The sequence below is a fragment of the Aedes albopictus genome, chromosome 2 (genome assembly GCF_035046485.1).
Source record: "Aedes albopictus strain Foshan chromosome 2, AalbF5, whole genome shotgun sequence".
In the NCBI taxonomy this organism is placed as follows: Eukaryota; Metazoa; Arthropoda; class Insecta; order Diptera; family Culicidae; genus Aedes; species Aedes albopictus.
Window position 1 is genome coordinate 326837726 of NC_085137.1, and position 27979 is coordinate 326865704.

At 38.7% G+C, this 27979-nt stretch overlaps 1 protein-coding gene across 1 annotated transcript; it reads right to left on the reverse strand.

Moving 5' to 3' along the window:
• Positions 1-1698: 1698 nt before the first annotated feature.
• LOC109399534 (cuticle protein 19) lies at positions 1699-27979 on the reverse strand. Its single transcript, XM_019671985.3, has 3 exons — positions 27838-27979; positions 12223-12420; positions 1699-3132 (listed from the first exon to the last, which is right to left on the reverse strand). The coding sequence occupies exons 1-3, from the start codon at positions 27847-27849 to the stop codon at positions 2902-2904; spliced, it is 441 nt and encodes a 146-aa protein (XP_019527530.1). The 5' UTR covers positions 27850-27979; the 3' UTR covers positions 1699-2901.

Genomic DNA, 27979 nt, shown 5'->3' on the forward strand with positions numbered 1-27979 from the left:
GTTTGTATGGAGGTTCATATGGAAAAACCAGAAATTGATCACCGCTACCAACACTACACTGATTTGTATAGGATAGGTGAGGTTTTTTTAACATAATGTACAAAATACAACAGCGTGAATACTGAAGAGTGCAGTAATGCTTTTCAAGAATATAATGTTATTATTTCCAATTTCATCGTGTTACGTTTATTTATAAAAGGTAGTTGGTATCAATTTGCTGAGGCTGCTCAATCCAACCCTCTCTTCTTTTTGGCATAACGTCTAAACTAGGATAACGCCTGAATCGCTTAGAGTTTAATGAGAACGTTGAAAAATATTATAACTTTCTCAATGAACATTTGAATTTGTGCATTCTTTGATACACGCAAATACTCGATGCCCAAGAAAGTCAATGAAATTTATAGTTATCGACTAGAAATCACCTTCAGCATGGTTTCAATGAATGCACTCGCGTTTACGCTTCAGCTATATGGGCCTTTTATAATGTGACATCTATTTTCTCTGGGCTCCAAAAACTTCTGCTGTATTCCATTTCAAATTCTAACTGAGTTTTTTTTTTTCCAAATGATACTTGAATTCCGCAAGGAAGCATTTAACCAAGCATTTAACAATATTATTCTGTGATGCTGCTAGAAATTTCAGAACTTCTTTGGAATACTCAAGAAAAATTCCATTGAAAACTTAAGATTTCATTATTCGGCGATTTAAAAAAGAAGTCGTACAAAGAATTGCTATTTATATATGTAATTATAATTCATATTTCTGGTATCATATTTCCAAACAAAACAAATAGAGTCAATCACATAGTCCAGTTTGGACAATGATCTTGTAAAATGTGACAAGTTTAGAATAGTCTCCAATAACTATCAATTCAAACGCATATTATGCCAAATCAATGTCTTTTATGGATCTATGTTTACCATTAAGACAGTGGCTCTCAGATTTTTTTCTAATTTCTATACATAAAGTCATGAAAAATTCCTGGGGGGGGCTTGGCGGATTCTGGGGGGGCCTGACCCCCTCTAGTTACGCCAATGATGGTTACTAAGTTGCCTATAGTAACACTGTGTGTCATGGCGTATTAAGCGCATTTGAGCATCGTTTGCATATTGAATGCACACAACAATACATTACCGAAAAGCTTACTGAAATACCAAACGTTTTCTTGGAACAAGGGCCAAATGTATGCTGAAAACGCGTTGGCGAAGATGTTGTTATCAATATGAACCAGACAGACACGCTGAAAGTTAACCACGTTAGGCCACGCTTGCATAGTGCACTTATCATATATGTATAACATCCTAGGAGAGTCGAAAGAATCCACACAAAGGTTTCTTTGATTAGAATGTCAAGAACAACACCAGTCTCGTCACCAACATTACCCTTTCTCAATGAATTGTCGACTAAACTGCGGCAAGTTGCATTCCAGTGTAAGAGAAATACAAAAGCTTCATATATTATACTGATAGGTAAAAGTGCCACAAGACGGAAGAATTAATAACTCTCGTATTTGCAAAAGTGACTGATCTTTATGATGTAATAGTGCTGAACACGAGTTTGCATCGATGTTATGTTTTTGAGATGTTCCATTATATCTTCTTCGACATGTTTCAGTTGAACAAAAATATATCCACTTGTATCTTTAACAAGCTAACATCTGTTAATTACATTCGAAAGACACCAATGAAACAATAGTCGTTCAATTGTTTAACACATTTTTATTTAATCATCATTTTCTCGCAACATTTATTTCGCACGGTTTTTCTCCTCCATTATTCACGCTTAACTAGCTAGAGCGTAACAGCATTAGCCTAACAATTAATAGACAAGAAAGAAAGAGCCACGAGGAAAAAAAAGCTCCGTCTAATGTAAAAATATATATATCAACATAAATACAAAGTAACAAGTTTTTGCTTTTTGCTACCGATGAAACTGAAACTGTACGATCGTTAACGGGTGGTAAGAAGTAATGGAAAAGTAACCATCAGTCGCGTTGGAAAGGCATGATCAGTCTCGTTAGTCCGCATTTCTGCACGTTCCATTACTGCGCACGATAGATAACAAGAGCAGTAAAAGTTGCCGCTGGTCAGGAAGAATCGTTGCCGTTGCGTCACAAGTGGTGGTGCATCTCACGGCGGGCGGAGGAAATTACTTACGATGCAACGGTGATAGATTCCCATTTTGATGTTTCCTGTTTGTCCACATGAGGCGACTACGTTGGTTTTCATTGGCGGTGGGACCAGTTCTTGGCGTGAGCATCGTTTATCACCTGGGCCTATCTCAATCGAGTAAGCTGGATGCCATATGGAAAAAATCATCGGCCTAACTAGGGAAAATGAGATGTTCGCCCGTAGTGGCTAGGACTGGTTTTCAACTGGCGTTCCCCGAAATGGGTAGGGTCTTCGGTAATTAACTATTTACATAACGCAGACAGTTGTTCAGCGCCTTGCGTGGAACATGCCCGGTATCGACTTTTCCCGATCGTTTTACGCTTTTGACTTTTCCGTTCGTTAAGTAGCTACTTTATTCAAATTTTATCGTTTCCTTTTCAATGCTTTGCCCAGTGTTTTCGATGTTGCTGCAAAGCTTGGGACGGAAACCTCAATGATCCAAAAAACAACTTTAACAAAATAACAAATAACAACGAGGGGTATCACAGTTCAGAACAACGAGCGGAGTTTGCCAAAAGCTTAGCTCGAATTAGTGGGATCCGGCGATTCCGGTGACAGCGAACCAGACTTCGAGGACTGATCCGACGACGATAGATCGTTGTTAGAGAGCATCCGTAACATGGCGCCCGCGACGTACATACTTTTCACGGTGACTAAATTTTTGGTAAGAAAAGGCAAAAACGCAGTCTACAACGACAGTGCGATGCTTATTTTCTAGGACTGGGCTTATTTAGTAGTGTTCGCCGCCGTGATGGTGGGCAACCGGGGCGGTTTTGTGCACGACGGCGTTGAACCCGCTGTGCTTGTCGGCAGTGTAGTCAACGGTGCGCACCGAACCGTCCGGTTCGACCAGGGAGTACTGGCCCTTGACGACATCACCGTCGCGGGTTTCGTGCTGGCTCTTAACGTCACCGGTGTGGAAGTCGTTCACTCCGTACTTGAAGGCGTACTTTGGTGGGGCCTGAAAGGAAGAGTAAGGGTATAACGTCGATCAGTTATATAAATTGAGAAATTTAAGAATATTTGAATAATACAGCTACATAGTTTCAATAAAAAATACTACTATATTTCACTCTTTACGCTTTGCAGAAGAATTGAATTTCTGCATCCATTTTTTTTAATACATACCAAACAGCATATCAAAATAAAAGTGCTATATAGAAGATTGATTTCAAGATACTGCAGCTTATTTATAGATTTTTATCGAAACAAAGTCGGCAGGTTCATATAGAGTTTGGGATTATTTGGGCAGGGGACCTATTTCGAGCATATGCATAACTAAACCGATTTTGAGCATTAGCATCAGTATAGATGACCGTACAATTCGTAGTTGCTACTCCGTGATTGATCAGAGCAATCAAAATTGCACAAAGAACCAATGAATAGGGCTGGGACTAGCTTACTATTCTCAACGTACACAGTTCGAGAGCTCTCAAATTTAGTTAGGTAAATAACGGCGCCGGCTACGCCTTACGGTGATAGAGGATGGGAAGGAATGTTAGTGACACAAACATTGTTATAAAGACCGCGAATCACTTCATCTCCACGTTTGTCTCAGGTAGTATTTTTTTTTTTGTTAGTAGGGTAGGGTATATTGTCAGTCTGGGAGTAGTCACCTATGGTTGGTGATGTGATTTGACAATGGATCAATAAACACTAACTTTCGCGCAAAATAGACCACTTTTCTTTACCAGAGTATATTTAATAAAAGTAATCCTGTCGCGCGTCTCGACCCCATCAGGGAGCAGAAACATTAAGCCCATTCCACGCAGGAACAAGCTAAACGCAAACTGCATAACTAAACCGATTTTAAACCGATTAACTTGATTTTCGGGACGCGATCAGATACATACAGTAGCTAACCATGTTCAACAATTCAAGTCAATCGGTTTGAAATTAACTGAGTTACAGCAGCAAGTGCTTAAAATAGGTCCTCCTGCCCAAATGGTCCCATACCCATATTGAAGAAATAGTCATACGAATATTGTCTTGGATGATTTCATCAGGAGTTCATTATAGCATTTGCCCGTGAATTCTTCCAGGTTTGCTTGCAAGGATTTCTTCGGAAATATTTCGAATCTTTTGTGCAGGACTCTTTTTAATGAATTCACTAAGAATTCTTTAAATGATTTCTCTTGGTTCTACTAAAGTTTGTCCAGAAATTTTCTCCAGGAACGTTTCTCAGGGTTTTGTTGGTCTTTTTTAGTGTTCTTTTTTCAGGGTTTTCAAGGAATCTACCAAGAATTATTCTAAGGAATTGCTCAGGAATTTTAATAAGGATTACGTTAGCAGCCACATTCTGAAAGAACTTTCCCCAAATACTCCTCTAGGTATTCTCCCAACACCTCCTTCCGGAATTTTTCTAAAAACTTTAACTTTCATCTATTAATTTCTTCAAAAACTCTCCCAGTGAGTGCTCCACAAGTTAAATTGAAATCATAATGACATTTTATTCAACATTCAATCAAGGGATCCCACAAGAATCTCGGTAGTAATCCCTTAGTGGATCCTTAAAGGAATCTCTGAAAGAATCGCGGTAGAAATACCAGAAGAAATGTCAGGAGAAATTCCAGAAGGAAGCCCGAAAGGCATGCCTGAATGAATTTATGAATGATTCTTTGAAAGAATTTTCAATATAATTCCGGGCGGAGTCCCTCATGCAATTCGGTGAAAAAACCCGAAGAAATCATTGAAGAAATCTTTAAATGAATTCCGGTGGAAATCCTTGAAGTAGGTTCTTGAAAGAACCACTAAAAAATCGCTAGGAATCCCTGAACTAATCTCGGAAGAAATTTTCAATCTCCAAAAGAATCTTAGGGAAATTCCCTGAGGGAATCCCGGGAGCATTCCCAGAAGAAATCCCAAGAGTAATCCCTGAAATAATCCCGGAAAAAATCTTGAAAGAATTCCCGAAATAAACTTGGAAGGCATCCCTGGACGAATTTCAGCAGAAATCTCTAAAAGCATCCAGGAGGAATAAATAAAGAAATCCCCGAAAAAATCCCGGGAGAAATTCCTTCATGAATCACGAAAGACATCCCTTAAAGTATTTCAGAATGTATTCCCTGCAGGAATTCCGGGAGAAATTCTTAACGGAATACCCGAATAGGGTAAAAAATATAATTTGGACATGTATGTAATTTGGACAGGCACGGCGTTGTACGTCTTGTTCCGGAGAGCTTATAAAAGTAGATACTTCTCAATATCGATTATTGGATGAAGTACACCCTATTCTGATGACTTACGGTGAAAATACGCTTAACAATTAAGAATTTACTTCAAAATTATCGAAAATGTAAATTATTTCACTAAAACCCCTCAAATGCACAGGTATGCAAGACGACATACACTTCACAGTCACATACAATATTCGCCACAAAATCGTTGAACTAATAATCGTAAGAAATTTAAAAGCCTTATTGCAATGAAAAATGGTTAATAAAGAAGCATTAGGCAGCCAATCTCTTAACATTCATCTACAACGCTTAAAATAGGTGGTGTCCAAATTACATTACAAGTTTTCTACTGTAAATATATTTTGGTCATCTGACGAACTACATGGGGATGCTGTACAATTGCATACTTGGAGGCGTATTCTGTGGGTCTGGCGATATTTTTTCTATTTTAACTAGAACTGTAAAAGTTATAAAAATAGATGCTTGTTAAGCGGAGAAATTTGATTATTCGTAAGAAAACATTTGTTAATTTATGCTACTTCCATGATTTAGCAGTATGCATGGCTAAACATTGAGATAATTGCCCTGTCCAAATTATATATACCTGAGGGTGTCCAAAACATATATTCGGTGTCCAAAAAGCAATTCTAACAGGCGATTGGAAATTGTGATTTTCTCAGCTTAAAATGCTTTCGTTAAGGTTTCATTCACCAGAAACACAAAGTATAGTCATATTATAAGCGTATTAGTAACTTTGCGAAATAATCAATTATTTTCTAGGGAAGCTAGGGGATGATTTTTCCAACGTTGTCTTCAGCCTGTCCAAAATACATGAATTACCCTACATCTCGGAAGGAATCTGTGGAGAAACCCCGAAGGAAATTACTTGACTCTTGATAGGAATCCTCGAAAGGCCCTCAGAATCAATTTCCTGAAAGAATCTCGGAAAAAATCCGGGAATGACTTCAGGAGGAATCCCTGAAGAAATCTCGGAAGGGATTCCAGGAAAAATTTCCGAAAGATTCTTGACTCGTCTAACTCACTGCCGAAAAAATCATGCATGAGTTTTTTTTTATTCTTCAATCACTTAGCCTAATTTACAGCTCAATCGTCCACTAGGGCACTGCGTGAGCGATTCTAATTGGAAGCTGTACTTACATATTGTACAGCGCCTAAATGTATTCTATTATAATTGTACTATGTATATCGAACTGATTGCGGTTGCGCTGCTTTCACTTTCTACCCTATCATGGTACATAGAATGATGAGCACGAAATTGTTGATGTGTGGCTGTTGATTGTTCCTGTTTCCAGCCCGTTTGGGGGTTTATTATGGGTTGCCGTTCGCCCATGTCCAAGTATCCGGGTCCATTTGAGCCATGGGCTCAGAAGAGAATCAAGTGTCAGCTGCTCTCAGGGGGAAGGAAATAGCAACTGACGAAAGTGCCGGAGCTGGGATCGAACCCATGGCCATCTGCTTATGAAGCAAACGTGTAACCAATTGCGTCACGGGCCCCGGAATGAATGAATGAATGAATGAATGAATGAATGAATGAATGAGTTGACTCGTTATTTCACACATTGCTTTATTTCTTGGTGTTCTTATTATTTACATCGAAATTTTTAGGATTAGATGATAGAATAACAGCATATCTAGCGTACAACAACTTTGAATGCCATTCAGATTTGAATTCGTTTTACTAGCGTACGAGATTTCGGCGCTTTACTCGTGAGAGTGAGAGTTTGCATGAAAATCTCGCGCGTGAGAAAATGATTCAAAATCGCGTGCGAGTTTGCTCACGCAGGAGTGGTTCATGAGAGCGCTTTGAGTATGATTTTACCAACACTGTTAGGAAGACATCCCTGAAGCAAACTCGAAATGAAGGGATTCAGGACAAAATCTCAAAACCGTGAAAGAATTCCTAGAAGAATCGCTGTAAAAATTCTTGGAGACATCTCTAAAGCAACGAAGAGAAAAATAAATGGACGAATCTGGGGAGAAATCCCAAGGGAAATCCATGGAGAAACCTTAGAAGGAATCTCCAAACAAATTCTAGGAAAAATCCCTAAAGAAAACCCGACAAAATAAATAAGGGTAACCCTGGAGGAATATTGGGAAGAATCCTGAAAACAATCCAACAAATATTCCGGAAGAAATTCCTAATAGGAGGAATCAATGAGAAATCCCAAGGCTCAGAAGGAATCTTTGACTGAAATCTAGAAAACATTTGTACAAAAATCGGGGAATAAATTTCATAAGGATTCCCGGTACAAATCCTTGAAGGAATTTCAAGAAGTTTTTTTTTAGAAAACCCTGATATAACCTCAGGAGAAGATACCAGTAGGAGTTTCTGAATGAATCCCGGGAAGAATTTCTACATGACTCTCTTTCAAAATACTTGAAAAATACTTGAATGCTGATCTTGTACCGACTTTTCGAACACCCTCTTCGAATGAGTGTAATATTACCTTTTAATTCCGCCCTGTTTTGCTTATCCTTTGACATATACGCGTATTTCGACTACCACTTGTAATCTTTCTCAGTGTCAGATATCCACACCACTCCACCGGAATACGCGTATCTCTCAAAGGATAAGCATAACAGGGTGGAAATAAAAAGTACAAAACCAATTACACTCATTCGAAATGAATCCTGAGTAACATCACGAATATCTTGGTCCACATACAAAGCCTTGCGCCAAGATTTCCCGATCTTTTTCCATGGATGTCTCATAGCATTCCTACAAGGTTTCATTTTATCGTTCCTTTCTGATTTTTGTTTAGGAATTTCTCCGGAAAGCTTTTTTTTTCTTAGCCTGACGACCCAACTGGACCGAAGAATGCTTCTCAGGCACGTCACGAAGGGACTTAATGCTTAAAACAGTCAAGGAAATTTCAGTAGCTTTCCACTGGATAGTCTTTCTCTATTTTTTCCATTGAATCCTTCCGATATGTTATGATATATGTAGTTTCCAAGATGAGAATCCCTCGAATTGTTTCAAAAATTCTTTTTAAAAATTTTACAAGGATTTCTCCAATATTTTCCAAAAATTTCTGCACACATTCTTATAATGATTCCTCCGATATAAAATATCTCTTCATGATTTTTCCCATTATTTGTCCAGAAATTTTTCCAACTCCTCCGGAAAAGCTTCCCAATATCTATATGGGAATAGGAATTGTTTCAAGCAGAATGTTTATTCTTTTCAAGCATTTTATCATTGATTTTCATTGAATTACTACAAGAATTATTGTTCTCCAATTGTTCTTTCTCCAGAAATACTTTTATAGTGTGCTCCTAGATTTCTTTCGAAGATTTCTCCGGAAATTATTCCAAGGATTAGCGCAAAAATTCTTTCTATGTAACGTTTTGGAAGTCCTTCGAAGATTTTATGAAGAACTCTCAAATGAATTTCTGGTAGAATTCAAGCAGAAGTCCGTGATAGGGTTGCAGGATGAATTATTGGAAAATTTGCTGCAAAATTGCTTGAAGGATAAATTTGAATAATTATTGGAAAACCACATTAAAAGATTACATGAAAAAACAAATTTCGACGAATTTAAGAAGGAGAAATTGGTGGAAGATAGCCTGCATGAATCTTTGGATGAATTTTGAGAACGTGTTCGGACGAATATAGAAGATATATTTGGCACAATTGAAGAAGCATTGGAGGAGTTTCTGGAAGAATCGTAGGTGAAATAATAAAATAGAATAAAGTTTGGAAGAAATTGTGCAGTAACACTTAGAAAAAATGCTGGGAAAATCTGTCAAAAATAATAGAGACACCCTTGTAGGCAGTCCTAAGAATATATTTGAAGAAATTCCTAAAACAAATCTTTGAAGACAATTTGAAAAATTCTTGTAGGGATTTCTGCAGAAATTCTTTGAGGATTTTTAGAGCAAGTAAGGCAAAAATCAGTGGAGGAATCCGAAGACATTCTTGATGGAATTGTTAAGAAATTATCAGAGGTATACCTAGAGCACTTTCTGTCAGAATCTTTAGAAGACTCTGGGGTATTTCTTTGAAGAATTCTTGCAAGAGCACTTGGAGTGGTTAAAGCTTGTGGCTGCCCCACCCTAGCAAGGAACCCCAGTTCTTGTAACAATTTATGGAGATCCCTGGAGGTTCGCTTTTGGATAGTCCTTGCCGTGCTATCCATTACCGAAGTGGTAAACGTGCGGGTATCCAGATAGATCGTACTAAAAGTGAGATGTTAGGTTTCCTTTTACATTGGAAATTCCATTACTTCCTTGAGCATAGAAATCCTTATGAGAATTGCTGGAGGAAATCTTTAAAATATTTCCAAAAAAATACATGAGAGTGCATTGTAGAAGAGGTTGGAAAAAATAATGTTAGATCTATGAATGAATGCGTGGAGAAATTTCTCGTGAAAACTTTGTTAGAGTTCTCGGAGGAATATTTAGACAAGTTCATGCATGGGTACTTTGAGAAATTACAAAAAAAACTAGACTAGTTGTTTCAGGAATTACTGGAGAAGTTCTTGAAGTAAATAAAGCAGAATCTTTGGTAGAATTTCGGGATAACTTCTCGAAGCACACCCGTTCATTTTTTTAGGCGGCGGGCGTACATACAATGATGGGCTAGAAATTGAAATTTGTCAATACTACACATTTATTTTCGGACTGCACAACGGTGAGTCGATAAGAAGAGCGTCCAACATAGCTCTGGTCCTCACAAGTTCCTACCTTATGCTTCCACGGGTAGCGATGACAAAGACCGCCAGCTAAGAGTTGTGTGCTTAGCTGGTAGTGTAGCCAGGGCACTGTTGTCTTTCTGACTTCAGTTAGAATGAGGAGGTACGACCCGAGCGTCTGTTCACCAAGGAGGTGCGGCTCAAACAGCGTCCGTTCTGGGCATCCAGCGGCTGAAATGATATGTTGCATCACGCCCAGCTAGGTTCAAGGCGGTAGCCCCATCAGCGTGGTCATCCCAGTGTTGGTTAGGACGCTAAACAGAACTGGCACGATTGTCCTCCAGCGAGACAGGAGTGTTGGCACAGGACAAAAGATATCTGCCGGTTGAAAAACAATAAAGTCGCAGGAGCAGATCCACTATCACTAAAATATGGTGGAGAAGTACTGTTGAGAGCACTACATTGAATCATTAACAAGATTGGGAGAAGGAAGTATTACCGGAGGAATGGATGGAAGGTATCATGTGTTCCATCTACAAATAAGGCGACAAACTGGAAGCTGAACGTTGCCTACAATATACTCTCTCTAATTTTATGCCACCGTCTATCACCGATTGCAAGAGAGTTTGTGGGGCAATATCAGGCTGGATTTATGGGTGAACGCACTACAACCACCAGGGTGCGATGACGTCACGTTTTCGATTCCCGCAACTTGTACCAATGTTTAGGGAACTCAAATGCTTTGTAAATTGGGAAACCAATTGATGTTGGCTGCAAACAATCCTATTGGGTGGGAATAGGGACGTCATATACGTGGCTTCAACGGACCAGATGTTTGCCATCCGCCAGGTGTTGCAGAAATGCCACGAATGCAACGTGCCCACACATCACGTGTTCATTGAATTTAAATCAGCGTATGATACATTCGATCGAGACTATGGCAGATTATGCACGAATACGGATTCCCGGATTAATTGGTACGATTGATCAGGCGACAATAGATGGAGTGATGTGCGTAGTTCCAGTATCAGGACATTCTCGAGCGCCTTCGAATCCCGCAGAGGTTACGGCAAGGTGATAGTCTTTCGTGCTTGCTGTTTAACATCGTTTTAGAAGGTGTAATAAGAAAAGCGGGGATAAACACGAGTGGGACGATTTTCAAGAAATCCATTCAGCTGCTTAGTTTCGCTGATGATATTGATATTATAGCTCGAAAATTTGAGACGATGGCGGAAACGTACATCTGACTAAAGATTGAAGCCAGGCGAATCGGTTGGTCATTGATGTGTCGAAGACAAAGTACAAGATGGCAAAAGGCTCTAGGGAGGAATTATCGCGCCCACCATCCCGAATTTCTATCGACGGTGATGAAATCGAGGCGGTTGAAGAATTTGTATACTTGGGCTCACTGATGACTGCCGACAATGACTCCAGCAGAGAAATTCAGAGACGTATTGTGGCAGGAAATCGAGCTTACTTTGGACTCCGCAGAACTCTACGATCGAACAAGGTTCGTCGTTATACGAAATTAGCAAAACGCTGATTAGACCGGTCGTCCTCTACGGGCACGAAACATGGACCCTACGTGCAGAGAACCAACGCACCCTTGGAGTTTTCGAACGGAAGGTGTTGCGTCCCATCTACGGTGGAGTGCAGATGGAAGACGGGACTTGGAGAAGGCGAATGAACCACGAACTGCATCAGCTGCTGAGAGAACCAATCATCGTCCACACCGCGAAAATCAGGAGGCTATGGTGGGCGAATCACGTCATCAGGATGTCGGATAGCAACCCGATTAGCGGTTTTCAGCCCAAATATATGGAAAATTGGATGATTCAACCTATCATTCAGAGCATCGCTTTGTCGAGCTCGATTTGGCTCAAAATGAAGAAAAAAAGTAAAGAAATTCGAATCGCTGAAGGAACTTTTGAAACAACAGAATCTTTCGGTAGCATCATCGCTTTGTTAATGAATAGAATGAATTTGGGAGCATACGATTATTAAGAAAACGTTCATAAATCACGTCAAGCTTAGAAGGGTAGCTTGTCAAAGTGTGACAACCCATACACAAATTTCAGAGTTCTCATACAAAAAGTGTGATGCACGAAAGATAAAAAAATGACAATTTTTGCGTGACGTAATTTATGAACGTTCCCAAATGGCACCGTGACCCTATAATCAAAAGAGTACTATCAATTATTAACGTAATCAATTACTCACATAGTAATCAACATGCTCGTCCTCATGGTGGGCATACTCGTGGTGTCCGTGGCCTCCGTCGCCGAGCGAAATCCGCGCAATCTGTCCGTACTGGTGCGGGTCGTGTTCGGCTTCCTGTTCCGAAGCGCCGTAGTAGTCCTCATAGCCACCCGGGTAGGCAGCGGCGAACGCCAACAGGCAGGAGGCAAACACTACAAACTGCACATTTCGATGATGTGGGCGCGATCGGCAAAGAAAAATGGAATCAAAACAAAACACACAAAACATGAACCGTGTCAGTGGGTCTGGTTTAAGATTGAGTGAGAGAGATATTGTGCAACACTGCACTGCTACAAAACAGTGCAGTGCCAGTGGGTGAACGGATTCGGTGGTGCAAAGCGGATCGATGACTCGCGCAGATTACGAGATGCTGACGGTGGGTCTGCCTCAGTTTGATGCCTCGAGCACCGGGGTCCGATGGTTCCGGCGGCTGGCTGACGGCCTGCGGGTGCTGTTATTGATGTGCAGGTAGCTGTATAATTTTTTGATTACTTTGTTTGGTTCGGTTTCGCTTGATCTTCGCGATGCACATTGGATGAGGATGAGGTGCGTGAGTGATGCAACAAGCATGGTCGTAAACGCGTTGCAGTTATGAAGTTCATTTGGTGTCGGTATTGGATGCTAATGAGATTACTCCTGCATCCTGGGTCTTGAATCAAGATGCTGCTTAATATGCAATAATATGTCTTTAGTATGCGAGGTACTATGAGGGTTATTGACCGCTCTGGAGTAGCTGCTTCATGTATACATTACATAGTGCCGCTGAGTAGACATTATGCATTGAGTGCAACCTGCGTTTCAGATAACCGACATAATAACAAGTGTTCATCGTAGGATTTGTGCGATATTTTTCAATCAGTTGAAATAATTTGATATCTTTGACACATAATACATTAATTTCATCAATGCATACATACAATACAAACAGGACATCGGACGCTTGCGGTTGGTCAAATTGTGTTGGGTTATTTGTCCTGTGTCATGAACTTTTTTTTATCGTTCTGATCAAGCATCCTTAAAAACAAACATTTATCAAATAAAAAGAAAATCGCGTTAAGTACTGTTCCTTTGAATTCCACTAAGAATTTGCATCCTTTGACAGATACGTATTTCGACCTCAACTGTAAGGTCGTCTTCAGTGTCTTGTACTTGACTCGACAAGTGAAGACGACCTTACAGTTGAGGTCGAAATACGTATCTGTCAAAGGATGCAAATTCTTAGTGGAATTCAAAGGAACAGTACTTAGGGCCTGTCCATAAACTACGTAGACTCTTAGGGGGGACGGGGGGGTCTGGCAAAAGTCTACGCTCCATACAAATTTTGAAAATTTTGTATGAACAAAAGTCTACGAGGTGGGAGGGGGGGGGGGGGGGGGGTTCTGAGATGGCCGAAAAAAAGTCTACGTAGTTTATGGACAGCGCCTTAACGCGATTTTCTTTTTATTTTCAGATATTCCCCTAACAAACCCAGGTTGATCATCATAAACATTTATCATTTTGAGGAATTAAGGGCAATTCTTTAATTTTAGGAAAGGGAAATTAGAGTGTATTTTCGTTGATAAATTCTACCTATGTGTAATGAAACAACTGAACATTTTTGGATGTCGTGGTAGCTAAAAAAAGAGTTCAAACTAGCTGTCCCCAGCAAACTTTGTCTTGCCTACGACGTTTTTTGTCGTTTCAAGTCCTCAGCCAAGTCCGAGTCTCCGTTCAAAATGTATAAAAACCTGATTTAAAAAAAACTCTCAATTTTCCCATGTTTTTTTGCCTCATCAACCTTCCTTGGGTGAAAACTAACAGAACAAAACTCAGACGACCCAAATCGGACCATCCATTCGCTAGTTATGCGCGGTCCCAAGTATGCCACTGCATTTTTATAGGGTATATGTACCATTCTTTGGCCTAATTTGCAAGCCGCCTTGACAATTTTGACCATAACTCATGAATTGATAGCACTAGAAATAATATGTCGACCCTATTACACCCTCTAGGTAATGCATGTTTCACCAATTGGAAGTGAACTAACGTAAATATTCAATAATTTACTTTATTAAGTTGAAAAGATTCGATGCGACGGTATGCAACGTTGGTCTATGGTACAAAAATTGGCCTATTAGTGGATACAACGTTGGCCTATTGCTTTCCATGCACTAGAACCACTAATTATCTCATTTTTTCAATATTCCTGCTAAAGTATTATCTCTGTTTGTTCACCAATCTTACTTTTAAATTACATTTTTGGAACCAAATTTGAAAAAAAATATAAATAAATCACTTTAACTAAAGTTCTTTCCTAATTTAGTAACGAAAACAATGCAACCCTATTATTGTATTATATTTTTATAGTCACCGCACACAAAATCTTTCTTCCGGTTCGTTCTTTCTGGTTCTTACGCAAGAAATGTTGCTGACGTCTTTTTATCGCTGTTTTTGACGTTACTTTACTGATGGGCCAAGATTTGGGTACATAGTGTAAAAAATGTCCTCAATATTCGGCCCACATTCAATTTGTAAAATAGTTATTATTCGTTGAAAACAAATACACAAGTTCAAAATAGGGTTTTTGGCCGTCACATCAAAAGTTCAGTTATTGAAAAGTCGATTCGAAATGTTCCAGAATCATGCCATTTATGATCATGTGTATAGACTACCCACTAAGCCGAAGAATCGTGGCGTCTACAAAAGCTAAACAAAGTGACATTTTCATTCAATTTCAATGTTCCAAAGTGCTAAAATTGAAACGAAATGTTACAGTTGTTTGGCGCATAGCTTTTCCGATATCCAATTATGCGTGTTTGTTTGAGCTTTTGGTTTACATTGAGATAGGCCGAATGAAGGGACTATGCCAACGAAGCATCCCGATATCCTATGCAGGGTGTTAGGCTCCTGATTACAAACTTTTTAAAGGGTGATAGAGGACCATAAATGGTGAAAAAATTGTTTTGCGCATATGGTCAAATCTTAACCGTTACGTAGTTATTGAACTTCTCATGTTTTTTACTCTTATTGCCTTAACTGGCTATAACTTGAAAATGGTCAAACGTATCGTAGATTTTTTTACCCTTATTCGAAAGATTATTGAATTTTCTATCAAATGGCTTCCTTGAATCGATTGGTTTATTAAAAAAAAACTAAGTTTTCTTGAGCAAATAGCTCAAAAGTAGTGTGTTTTAATTGGTTTTTGTCAATTATCTTTGAGAAATGTGTAATACATTAACTCTTTCTTAGAGAAAGTTGTGGCCCCTGCTTTGCTCTACAATTCGTTCTTTGACATCAATCTTCTGTCTCTTATCGTTTTCTTGTAATTTCGATGTAAACATCGTATTTCAGATCATAAATTTGCAACTGCCAAGGTAAGCACTTTTGGCACACTGTGCCGCACATTTAAATCGAAATTGCAAGAAAACGATAAGAGATAGACGTTTTGTGTCAAAGAACGAATTGTAGAGTGGAACAGGGGCCACCATTTCGCGAAGAAATATTTTTTTTTTAACTCATGTTTCAAAGAATATTGAGAAAAACAAATTAAAACACACTATTTTGAGCTATTTTGCTCTAGAAAACTTAGTTATTTAACTATACCAGTCGTTTCAAAGATGCCATTTGATAGAAAATTCAATAATCTTTCGAATAAGGGTAAAAAAACTGCGATAAGTTTGACCATTTTCAAGTTATAGCTAGTTAAGGCAATAATAATCAAAAATATGGAAAGTTCAATAACTACGTAACGATTGCGATTTGACCATATGCGTAGAACATTTTTTTTTACCATTTATGGTCCTCTATCACCCTTTAAAAAGTTTGCACTCACGAACCTAACACCCTGTATATAATTATGTACAGTAGAGTGGGTCATCTATTATTTGGAAAAGTGAAAAATTTGATGAAATCCCATCAGATCAAAGCTTTTTAGGTCCCATTTCAGGACCCAAATAAGTGTGCAAAATTTGGGCACGATCGGTTATGTCTACGTTTTATTTTTTTATTCTTAATCACATAACCTAATTTACTGCTCTATTGTCCACTGGGGCACTACGTGAGCAATTTCAATTGACAGCTGCACTTACATTTTGTACAGCGCCTAGATTCTATTCTACTTTATCGAACTGGTTGCCTTTCTGCTGCTTTCACTTTTTCTACTTTATACCTAGTAGAATGATGAGCACAAGGATGATGATGGATGGCCGTTGTTCCTTTCCAGTCCGATTGGGGGTCCATTATGAGTAGCAGTTCGCCGATGTCCAGGTATCCGGGTTCGTTTGAGCCATGGGGCTCAGAAGAGGGTCAATGTCAGTTGCTCTCGGGGGAAAAGCAACTGACGAAAAATTGCAAGTGCCGGGGCTGGGAATCAAACCCATGACCATCCGCATATGAAGCGAACGTGTTACCAACTACGCCACGGGCCCCGGCGTGTCTACGTTTTGCGCATCGCGTTTGAAGTTTGTATGGGATTTTACATGAGAAAACACACTTTTTTGCATTTCTCTCATGACAAGCTCGATTTTTTTCAAAACCATGTTACCGATAATGTGAAAACATAGCGCCTACACTGAGGATACTGTTCGTATGTTTTTCATAGTTTACATCTTATGAATACCGTCGTGCGGGGCTACTTTTGAAGTGCGGGGCTACTTTGGACACTTTTGAATATGAATTTTTTGAGTACAAAATATGGTTCAAATCTGTTCGATGTCTTTGGGACTATTATGAAACAATAGTTTTCCCTTCATTTGGTTGAAATTATTTTTCAAACAGACCGTTTATTGATTGTCAGGGCACGAACAAACATCGAATAAACCAATAAAATATACATAACGTATCAGAACATTTGGTCTGTAAGCATTGTTTCTACAGTTCATAAATTTCAAAGGGTTGGTCAATTCATTCAAAATGTATCAACGTAGCATATACAATCGAATATTTGTATCGTTATACATTATAAATGACCGTTTCATCTAAATTAAGGATGGATGGTCCCTATTTTCAGGCTATCTATATCAGGCCAAACATGTCTAAAGGTCCAATCTGCAGAAGAGAGGCTCTCTTTGGTTTCCCTCTCTTTCGTTAATATATCAGCTGTTACAAATATTATGATTGTCTCCTTGCATTGAACGATGGTCAAAACAATCGTCTTTTGATTTGTACTGCAAAAATTGTTGAAAAGTGTACCATTACATTGCAATAATTTAAAGAGAAACTGAACAAAGAGAGCCTCTCAATTGCAGATAGGACCTATTGAAATGTTTGGCCTGATATAGCCAAATCACGCTGCTCATAATACCAAAGGTAGCACAGAACCATCTTAAAACGCATATTTTTATTGAAATAATGTCTGATATAGTACACTACAGTAATGGTACAAAGTAGTTTTCTAAATAACCCTGGAATTTGAAATGCAGATTTGTTATAAATAGAAAAGTCCAAAGTAGCCCCCATCCAGTTCTATATGAGATGTGTCCGATTGGTGTATGAACAACTTTTTTGTTTATTGATGGATTTATTTCAAATTTTGCATACATCCTACATTCATACTCACGATTATTGTGTGTAAAAATTGTGGAAATCCATTCACTACTCTGGGAGTAAAAATGTCATAAAGTTGAAAAACCATGAAAAAGTGTATAAAGAAGCCCCGCACGACGGTAAGTAATTTTTATTATCATTAAAAACGGCTACGCAGTCTCGAACAAGGATGGAAGAAAATCACTTCTAACGATAAATGACACACCATACGAACAATCAAAGATAGCCGTTGCTCTTGCGGTAGCATGATGCGACACCCTCGCGCTGTGCTCGTATCACAGAGCAATCAAACATCTGATGCACGCTTTATCACGGGATCCATCGTTATCGGATCATGTTACAAGTCGCGATAAACTTTATTCATCACGATTATGGCCACTTTTGCACCCGGAACCAAAATTCATGATCTGGAATATTACATTCATATGCAGATCGTGAAACTTCAGCAATAAGAATGCACAAAAAGTGATCGAAAATCGAAATTTATCATTTCGACTTCATCATAACGATCGCATCGCGGCCGCACATGCCGAGCGATTTATTATTCGCGGAGCATGGGTTGTTATGAATGCTTGACGACAAATTCTATCGTTGTTGCTATGATCGCGCGATGCCTTCCAACCGCGACACATTTGGGATCCTATCATGATCACTAGATTTCCATCCTTGGTCTCGAAATTAGCAAACGATGTTTATTACTTGATAGTTGAAACGATACAGTCGAACCTCCACTAGAGTAATTTTTATTTTTTTCATCATTTCATAGTTCTCATATGGTTTTCATACTTTGAAATGGGAAATCCATAAGAATTGTCGTATGAAAAATCTCATAAGAAGCATCGTATGAAAATCATAAGATGTGTTATGAAACACCATTGCTAAAAAACAAAAAACTCTTATTGGCTTCAAAACACTTCAACTTCCGAAGCGTCGATGGGCGTATGAATAAAGCACGCACTCGCCTACCTTGACGTCTCAGGTTCGATTCCAGATTGCGATTTTTTTTAAATTTGTGCAAAATATTTCATAAAAATATGTATGATAGTCATATGACATAGTTTCAATTTTTATACGTTATCGGTATGATTTTCATACGTGATTGTTATGAAATTTATACAGTAACAGTATGACAATAATAGTTGGCGCTTTGTATCCAAAATCATAGTTCGTAACTATGATTTTCGCAAGAAATTCTTGTAGCAAAAAATCATAGTTGATTCGTATGATTTTCGGAGTTGCAGTATCCTCAGTGTAGGGTGTCCTGAAAAACTTTGTCGAAGACCCAGCGCTTGAAAATTTAAGCGTTTTACGTCAGACGAATGAAAATTTGCTCTCATCCCTTGCACACCAGGGATTTCAGGTTGTGTACAAAAGTAGCAACACGTTGAAAGATCAGTTATGCAACCTGAAAGACAAGATCCCAGCGGAGGACAAATCTAGGATCTAACAAATACCGTGTCAAAACTGCCCTGCGGTGTACATTGGACAAACTCGGAGGAAGTTCAAAATTCCCCTTCGTGGACATAAACACGCAGTCGAAAATGAACGAATCAGTGAATCCAGTGTGGCAGTACACACTACAAATTTGGACTATGCTGCGGATTGGGAAAATGCTAAGTTGGTGAAGAACGTTAGAGAAGCTGCAAAACTAAACGCTTGGGAACCTGTGTACATCGCCACAGAACGAAGACGACGCCCCATTACAATCTCCCCTCTTCGACCTGACTAAGCTGGGAATTTAGTAAAACAACAACTTTTTTTGGCGAGTTCTGTGCGTAGTACGATTGTATTAGTGCTCTATGTATGTAATCAGTCGGACATCGTCCTGTCGAAGGCCAACGTCGAGCCGAAACCGGACGACTTAAAAGCTAAATTTTGATCCTTTTAATGTGTTGTAAGTAGGTACTATAAGTGTTGTGTACTGTCTCGTGTCGCGTTCTATGTGTATTGAAATTCAAGCAATTTTAAAGTGATGTAATATTTGCTTATGTAAAAATTACAAGTATTCCCAAATCTGCATAACGTCTGGAGTGTATCCAATAATTTCATCAATTAGCTTGTCGTAATCAGGTAAAGCTGTTTTGGGTTCCACGACATTGTGGAATAGAAGGCAATCAGTGAAGTACTAGATTGAAAGTAGTGAGCTGGATTTTTGTATGGTGAGATGTTTAATTCTCCATTTCTGCAATGAAATGATTCAAACAGCGTGGGCTATATGATTTCTTGGCTAATTTGATGCTGTTTGAGCAAAACTTTGGGTAACTGTGTTGTTGAAGTTGCATGAAATAAATAATACAACAACAAAGTTACCCAAACTTTTTCTCAAACAGCATCAAATTAGCCAAGAAATCATATAACCCACGCTGTTTGCACCAATTCATTGCAAAAATGGAGAATTGAACATCTCACCATACAAAAATCCAGCTCACTACTTTCAATCTAGTACTTCACTGATTGCCTCCTATTGTAGAAAACGAGCTTGTCGATATGCTAGCGAGATTTCCGTCGTCCCATGAATTCACAGGTACTGAATCATTTTGAGCATTTCCAGCCGGAAACATGAAAAAGTGCCATTTCTTGCACGCAAAGTTGTAAGCAAGCTCCATACTGCAAGCAACCTGTAATTTTACAATCCGATGAAGAATTGGGTTGAAAGCGATAGAGGTCATTTCGTTAGACCGAACTTGATATAACAATTGGGGATTTTTTTCATTATCGTAGAAATTGGTACGAAGGTTCTCAGAATTTGACTGCCGGAAAACTCCAGTGAAAAACAAACATTTCCCACAGACACCACCTACTTTGAAAAATCATAACTCAAGAACAAAGCATCGTAGACACATTTTTTGTGAAATCGTAAGCAAATACCGTCAAGGCGCCTCACCGTGGGAGCTCCATTCACCGTGTGCCTTCGAATATTTTTTCATTATTTCCATATTATGATTGAATGATATGACCATTTCCCTTCATTTTCACCAATACAACACTAATGTATTGTTACCATGTCAAAACGCTCATTAGAAACATTTAAAAGTATCATTTTGACACTAAAGTGTGTTTACATGAAGCGGGTTTCTGCTCGTTCACTGCATTCATAGTGAAAAAACGAAAACTGCGCTAAGGTGATTTAAGCGATAAACTAAATGTAGTAACGTTTTTATTCCACCAAGAAGCAAATAAATTCACATATCAGGTATGTATTTTGCATTACCGAAGTAAGTTTAACAAGAAAGTACGATTACTCGTACTTTTTAATTGAAACAAAAAGGCACGGTAAATGGGTACCCTAAAAATCAATGGTCTCCATTCACCGTGTCCCATATTGTTCCATATATCTAGAAAAAATGAAAATTTGAACATTCGTTTTTCTAATAAAATCTTGCAAGTTATTACTTGAAATTAATTTAAACGAAGAAAATTCCCTTGGCTGGGTTGTTTTGACCATTTTTAAACAAAGTAGAATAAAATTTCACATACACGGTGAATGGGTCCCTACTACCACGGTGAATGGTGACCTACCACGGAATTAGGCGACCCTACTACCGTTTACTAATTGTACTATATCACCAAATTTTGTGAAAAATTTTCTACTTCTGTGAATATTGCTTTAATTTTAACCTATAATGAAGGAAATTAAAAGCGGCACCAACAATGTTTATAAGACTGGTGTCAAATGACAGCCTTTATTTGCCCCGGATCCTCTTAGATCCACGGTGAATGGTGCCTTGACGGTAAAAAAAATGCAAATGAAAAATTGTTTTCCACAAAACTTTCCACTTTCACAAAAGTTTCATGACATGTTTTTTCTCCGTTCCTGATTTATTTCAAAAACATAACTTAGGGGCCATCCATAAACCACGTGGTCATGTTGGGGTGAGTGTGGGAGGAGGGGGCTCGGGCAAAGACCACGGTACAAACAAATTTCAAAATATTTGTATGAATATGAACGAAAGACCACGCCGGGGGGAGGGGGGTTCGGAATCTCCCAAAAAGGACCACGTGATTTATGGACAGCCCCTTAAGAACGAAGCACCGTAGAAAACGGCTCATATAGCACATCTGGACAATTTCCACAAAATTGGTCAAAACTCAGGAACGGAGAAAAATCACATCTTGAAAAGTTAAGAATATAGTAAAATGCAGAATGTAGCCTATGTAGTTCCCTTCCAAAAATATTGTTTTGAGAATTTTCCGAACTTCGAAAATAGCTTTTCCGACTTTTCCAACCGGAGATTATTTTCGTGTAAAAATATTTGCAGATATTTTTGAACATTGAAAATTATACCGGACCCGATCATTTCTTCTACTTCCTGTAAGGTTTTGAAAATATACGGCATATATGGGCATTTATGACTGCCCAATTTTTAAAAATGTTCTCTGAATCTCATGTCCAGTCCTATATTTTGATTGGCTTCCTAAAAAAAATACTGGTCGAAATTTTGGCCAAATCCATAGAAATTGAGAGGTGCATTAAATCAATTTTGTGTTGTTCGACTACAGATCAGACTCAATTATCCGGAGTCGCGTCATGGCGCTTCCCAACATAGTATCTCACAAACGGAATGTTGTAATAATGTGAAATTGATAGAGCATTCTGTCCTGATATAAGTATGGTTGAGAAGCATCAGAACCCGACTCCGGATAATCGAGTCCTACCTGTATTTTCAAACATCAAAATAATCATAACTACACAAAAACTTGTCAAAAATGTATTCTTTCAACACAAATTGAAAGATACATATACTTGATTGCTACAAGTTCTCCGAACAACGTATGCTAATCAAATTAGAGGGAACATATGTAATTGTCGCATTTGTACCGTGACCGGCCCTAATTCTGCGCAGTCCCTAATTCGGCGCACTTTCTCGAATATACCACAAAATCACGAACGCTAGCTCAATATTAGCTTCAAATATATTTTTTGAATATTGCTTCAATAGTAATGGAAAAGTTTGTGAAGAAAAATTTTTCAAATCAACAATCATTATTTTGTAAAAAAATAAAATGATGTTGCAAGTACTGTAAATTGCCTGAAATCTGTGTCCGTTAGCGAAACTGCTAAAAAGTTGCTTCATGAGCTGAAGCATTTTGCGACATAAATAATGAAGAGAATGCCTGCTTTTCCATGCGCATCCTGTATTGCTGTCTTCGAGGAATCAGAATCGGCGAAAAACAATTGAGTTTTCTTCTTCTTTTTTTAATCTTCCTGTTCTTCTTAGGTGCGCAGAATTAGGAACCGGTATTAAATGGTGGTCCTAATTCTGCGCAGACATTTCAACACTAAGTTTTGAACATATAATTAATAAACAAACATCATATAAATGCCACCATAGTTATAACTAGGATATTCTATGTTTCTAGCAATCCGGTGAATGTAATTACGGCTCAAAAAGTTAGTTAATAAACTTTGAAGGCTAATTTACGATTTTTGAATTTTTGATCTGATAGTTCGACCGGACTAACCACTGGTTTTAAACATTTGCTATCAGCCTCGGGGGAAATTTTATGTATTCATGCAAGCATTCGTCAAATGCGATATATGATGTGAGTTTACATGGAATTTTCTTAAACAGTAGAAACCCTGTAGTTAGACAAGAAAGAAGTCTCAGTTTGCAAACAAAGATTGTGCCACCTTGTCATGGCGACAAAGTATATATTGCCTTTAGAAATGAAAGTAAATTTTACTAAAATGTGCATATGCGAATAACTAAAAAGTTTCACGTAGTAGTATTCGATAATGCTACAAAATTCTTTTGTGTATTATGATTAAAATTCCCTTTCCTTAGTAATCAAAGTAGGTAGTATCAATGTTGAGGACATGCAAAGTTCCAATATGGTCGTAATGTCGTATAAAAGTTGAAAATGAAGAATTCAATCGAATTTTATCTATGAATCATGTTCTCATTACAATATGTTATCTTTTTGGAGTTTTTCCTATGTGCGCAGAATTAGGAACATTAGTGCGCAGAATAAGGAACATTCCAAAAAAGGGTGCGCAGAATTAGGAACAGAGACACACTTTAGAATTTTCATGATTTTACATATTAATTGAGTGTTTTGTATAAGAATCATATTTTTCCCTCATTTACAAAGCTAATAACTATGTGCAGTCAAAAATTCAGCCAAATCGGTTCGATTTGGAATTTGTTACAGCTGACTGAAAATGAAAAAGTCTTAGATGCGCAGAATATGGGCCCTCCACGGTAATTAGAAAAACCTTAAAATATAGTTTTTGCCTTTCTCGTACACTAAGTGTACTGGAAAGGCTATATGTTCACTCCAAAAATGACTTTTTGATAGAAGGCCCGGAGGGTCAAGTCACATATACCAATCAACTCAGCTCGACGAATTGAGGTGATGTCTGTGTGTGTGTATGTATGTGTGTATGTGTGTGTGTATGTGTGTATGTGTGTATGTATGTGGACAAAAAAACTCACGTCACTTTTTGGCAGTAAACCTCAACCGATTTTAATGACCGACAGTTCATTCGACGCGGAATCTGGTCCCATTGTTTCCTATTGAAAATGGTTCAGATCGGCCCAGCCGTTCCGGAGTATGGCCATTTACGTGTTCCGGACCAGTACCCTTGGAAGGGGCCATACATAAAAATGTAACAAACACGTTCATGCGACACATCAAACTGCGGCATTTTGGATAACCTGATGAACAGTAGGCAAAAAAAAACAGTCTCCGACCATATCTGAACCGGTTGTGTTCCGAAACCGGTTCCGGATGTCCCGCCGGAAGTGGCCAAATATGAATGAGAACCAAATCCATGTTTGCGACACATCAAATTGCGGCAATTTCGATAACCTGATGGACAGTTAGCAAGAAAACAGTCTCAGACCATATCTGAACCGGTTGTGTTCCGGAATCGGTTCCGGATGTCCCGCCGGAAGTGGCCAAATATAATAGTGAACCAAATCCATGCATGCGATATATCAAAGCGCGACTTTTTTGATAACCCAATGAAAGGTTGGCATAAAAAAAGACTCAGACCATATCCGAACCGGTACTGTATCGGAACCGGTTCCGGATGTCCCGCTGGAAGTGGTCAAATATAAAAGTGATCCAAACCCATGCATGCGACACATCAAACTGCGGCATTTTCGATAACCTGATGAGCAGTTAGCAAGAAAAAAGATTAGACCATATCTGAAACGGAAGTGTTTCAGAACCGGTTCCGGGTGTTAATACGCCGGAAGTGGCCGTATATAAAAGTTGACAAAACTTTTGCATGCGCCACATCAAATCACGGCTTTTTCGACAACTTGACAACCGGTTCTTGAGGAAGTAGGCTAAGACCACATTATGGACTGTCAGTAGTGCCGAAACTAGTTCCGGGTTTCCCTTCGAAAGCGGCTAAATATAAAATTGAACCAAACCCATGGCTGTTTTGATAACCTAATAAACTTTAGCAAGCAAATAGGCTCAGACTATTCAAGAGACTATCGGTAGTGTTCCGCAACCAGTTCCGGGCCGGAAGTGACACCAAACCCATGCATGCGATACTTCAAATCACGGCTTTTTAGGTAACATGATGAACAGTTGCAAGAAAATACTTAGCCATATCAGTGTATCAGTAGGTCGGCTCTAGAGGCACGTTCTCCTCCATTTGGGAAATTTGTGCCATTTCAATTTGTTCCTATAATTCCTACGCCATATCAGTGTGTTACGGAACCTATTACGGGTGTCCCGCCAGAAATGGTGACATGTAAAAGACAACCAATACATGCGACATATCAATGACTTATTTAGTAACAAGATTAACGGTTAACCAACGAATAATCTCAGACTATATTTGGGAGAAGCGGTAGTGTTCCAGAACTAGTGACAAGACGAGTAACGCGTCGGAAGTGGTAAAATATAGAAGGGAACTAAACCATCACGGCGTTTTTGATAATCTGATGAACGGTCAACAAGAAAATAGTCTCAGGCCACATCTAGAATTTGTAATAATATTTCGGAATCGGTTGCGGGTGTTCCATCGGAAGTGATTTAATAGAAGTGAACCCAAGTCATGCATGCGATACATCAAATCCCGGCTTTTTCAAAAATTTGCCGAACGGTTAGCAAGAAAATAGCCTCAGATCACATTAATTTTCGGCTTTTCAGGTAACCCGATGAACAGTTGACAAAAACATAGTCTCAGACCATATTTGAGACAACCAGAATCGGTTCCAGGTGTCCCGCCGGAAGTGGTCAAACGTAAAATTTAACAAAACCCATGCAAGCTGCACATCAAATAGCGGAATTATAAAAGTGAACAAAACAAGTGTCAAAGCGATAAATCAAATTGTGACTTTTTTGATATCATGTAAACGTTGGGTAAGATTATAAGTGAAGAAATGGTCTAAGCGATCTCTTTAAATCACCCCATTTCAAATTCCTGCGGTGTTAATGTATAGTAGGATGGATCATCGTTTTTTGGAAAAATATAATTTAATCGCATCAACACCTTATACAGTTTTTCAATCTTCACTCTCCTTATGCTTCTAAAATTACTGCTAACAATTTGTGTGCGGCTGGTTGAGCCCTCACTCTTCTCATTGCGATTGAAATTTGAATAGCAAATTTATATTTTCTGCATTTTTATCGTAGGAAGGTCTAATTTTACATGAATCGTGTTACCAATAAAATATAGCCTAAAGTGTGCTGAAATAAACATTGCCGAAGATCGCAAAGTGATCTGTGATTGTGAATAAAGTAAACCTTCTTCATGCATTAGCTGACCCTCACCCCGCTGCCGTAGTGGATGGAATGGGGTCATAATGACCCCAATACACGACTAGGGTTAAGGTGGTCAAGCAGTCAACTGAGAGGTCTGATATTTTTCTGCTCTGTTTTGCTGTTGAACATAACATCGAAATATCACCAATATTTTTTTAAAATCGATGATGGCTTTGTTAAAATTGTTGCTTTTCTATGTAAAGTGTTTTCAGGATTCAGGAATGTTTTGACTAACGTCGACGAAACGTTCATGAGTACATATTCGACGAGAAAGGCACTATCACCACTAGGTGGATTAATCTGGGTTTTTTTGATAAATTTGTTCTGGAACACCCCAATATTTATAAGTAATTAGTAGGATATTTCAAAACGGCATCATATTATCCATATTTTAAAACGGAACTAAATCAGAAGAGCTCCTTACCACATTCGAATATTGCCATTCGGTGAAGGTGCACTACGTCCATTTTTTTCCAACATCTATGTACAGCATTTTTCTTCTCTTTTCCCAAATGCAAATAAGAAGATTGAATAGCATTGTCACCTCCTTGCGCTTGAATATTCGAGTAGCATGCAAAGCGGCTAGGGGCTGTCCATAAACCACGTGGTCATTTTTTTGGGACTTTTCAAACAACACCCCCCCCCCCGCGTGGTCATTAGTTCATACAAATTTTTTTATTTGTTCATACAAAATGGTCATTGGCCGAACCCCCCCCCCCCCTCCTCATGACCACGTGGTTTATGGACAGCCCCCTATTATTAGATGTCTTTGACATCAGCATTACACAATTGTTGCACAACAAAAAGCGTAGGTTGTGAAAGTGTGAGGCCAAACAGCTTCTAACGATTTCATTGTTAATATCCATGCAGCTCGAATCGTTTCACTTGTCCATAACTCACATTCTAGTACTACAACAACCATATTCGAGGCGTTTTGTTTTCCACTAAACAATTTGAAACATGAACATAAGTCAAGTCATTCTCGCTTCACTTCTGTATTACATGTTGATTTTCTCAGGAATCCGGCAAAACCTGCTGTAGTTATAACCCCAGCGCCGTACTCTTATTTCCTGATTTCACTTTTTTAGAAGAATCAGCATGAAAACGCTCTTGGATAACAGTACCACACTTCGCAGGTATTAGTTTGTAGCAACTCACAGAATGTATTGTTCATCCACTTCAACATAATATTCTTTGCATGATTATCGTCTGATAACAGCTGAGCTTTGATGTTCAACCTTTTCTTCTGCAGCACCAGCACTAAAAGTCCTTTTCGCACAACAATACACCAAATCCGCCATCCTTTCTGTTGCTAAAATTTACCTTGAAGGCCATTTTTCACGATTTTTTCCAAACACCACACGGCTTCTGCTCCCGACAAACACGAAAAATCGCACCAAAAAATCGTTAGTATAAACCTAATCTGCACCGCACTGAAGACTAGCACTGAATGATGTATAAACCA

What these genes read in the sequence shown, in the direction of transcription:
- LOC109399534 (XM_019671985.3), bottom strand. An exon ending in ACGAGCATGTTGATTACTAT is followed by an intron (nt 3,133 to 12,222) that starts GTGAGTAATTGA and finishes TCTTCCTTTCAG; the next exon opens with GCCCCACCAAAGTACGCCTT.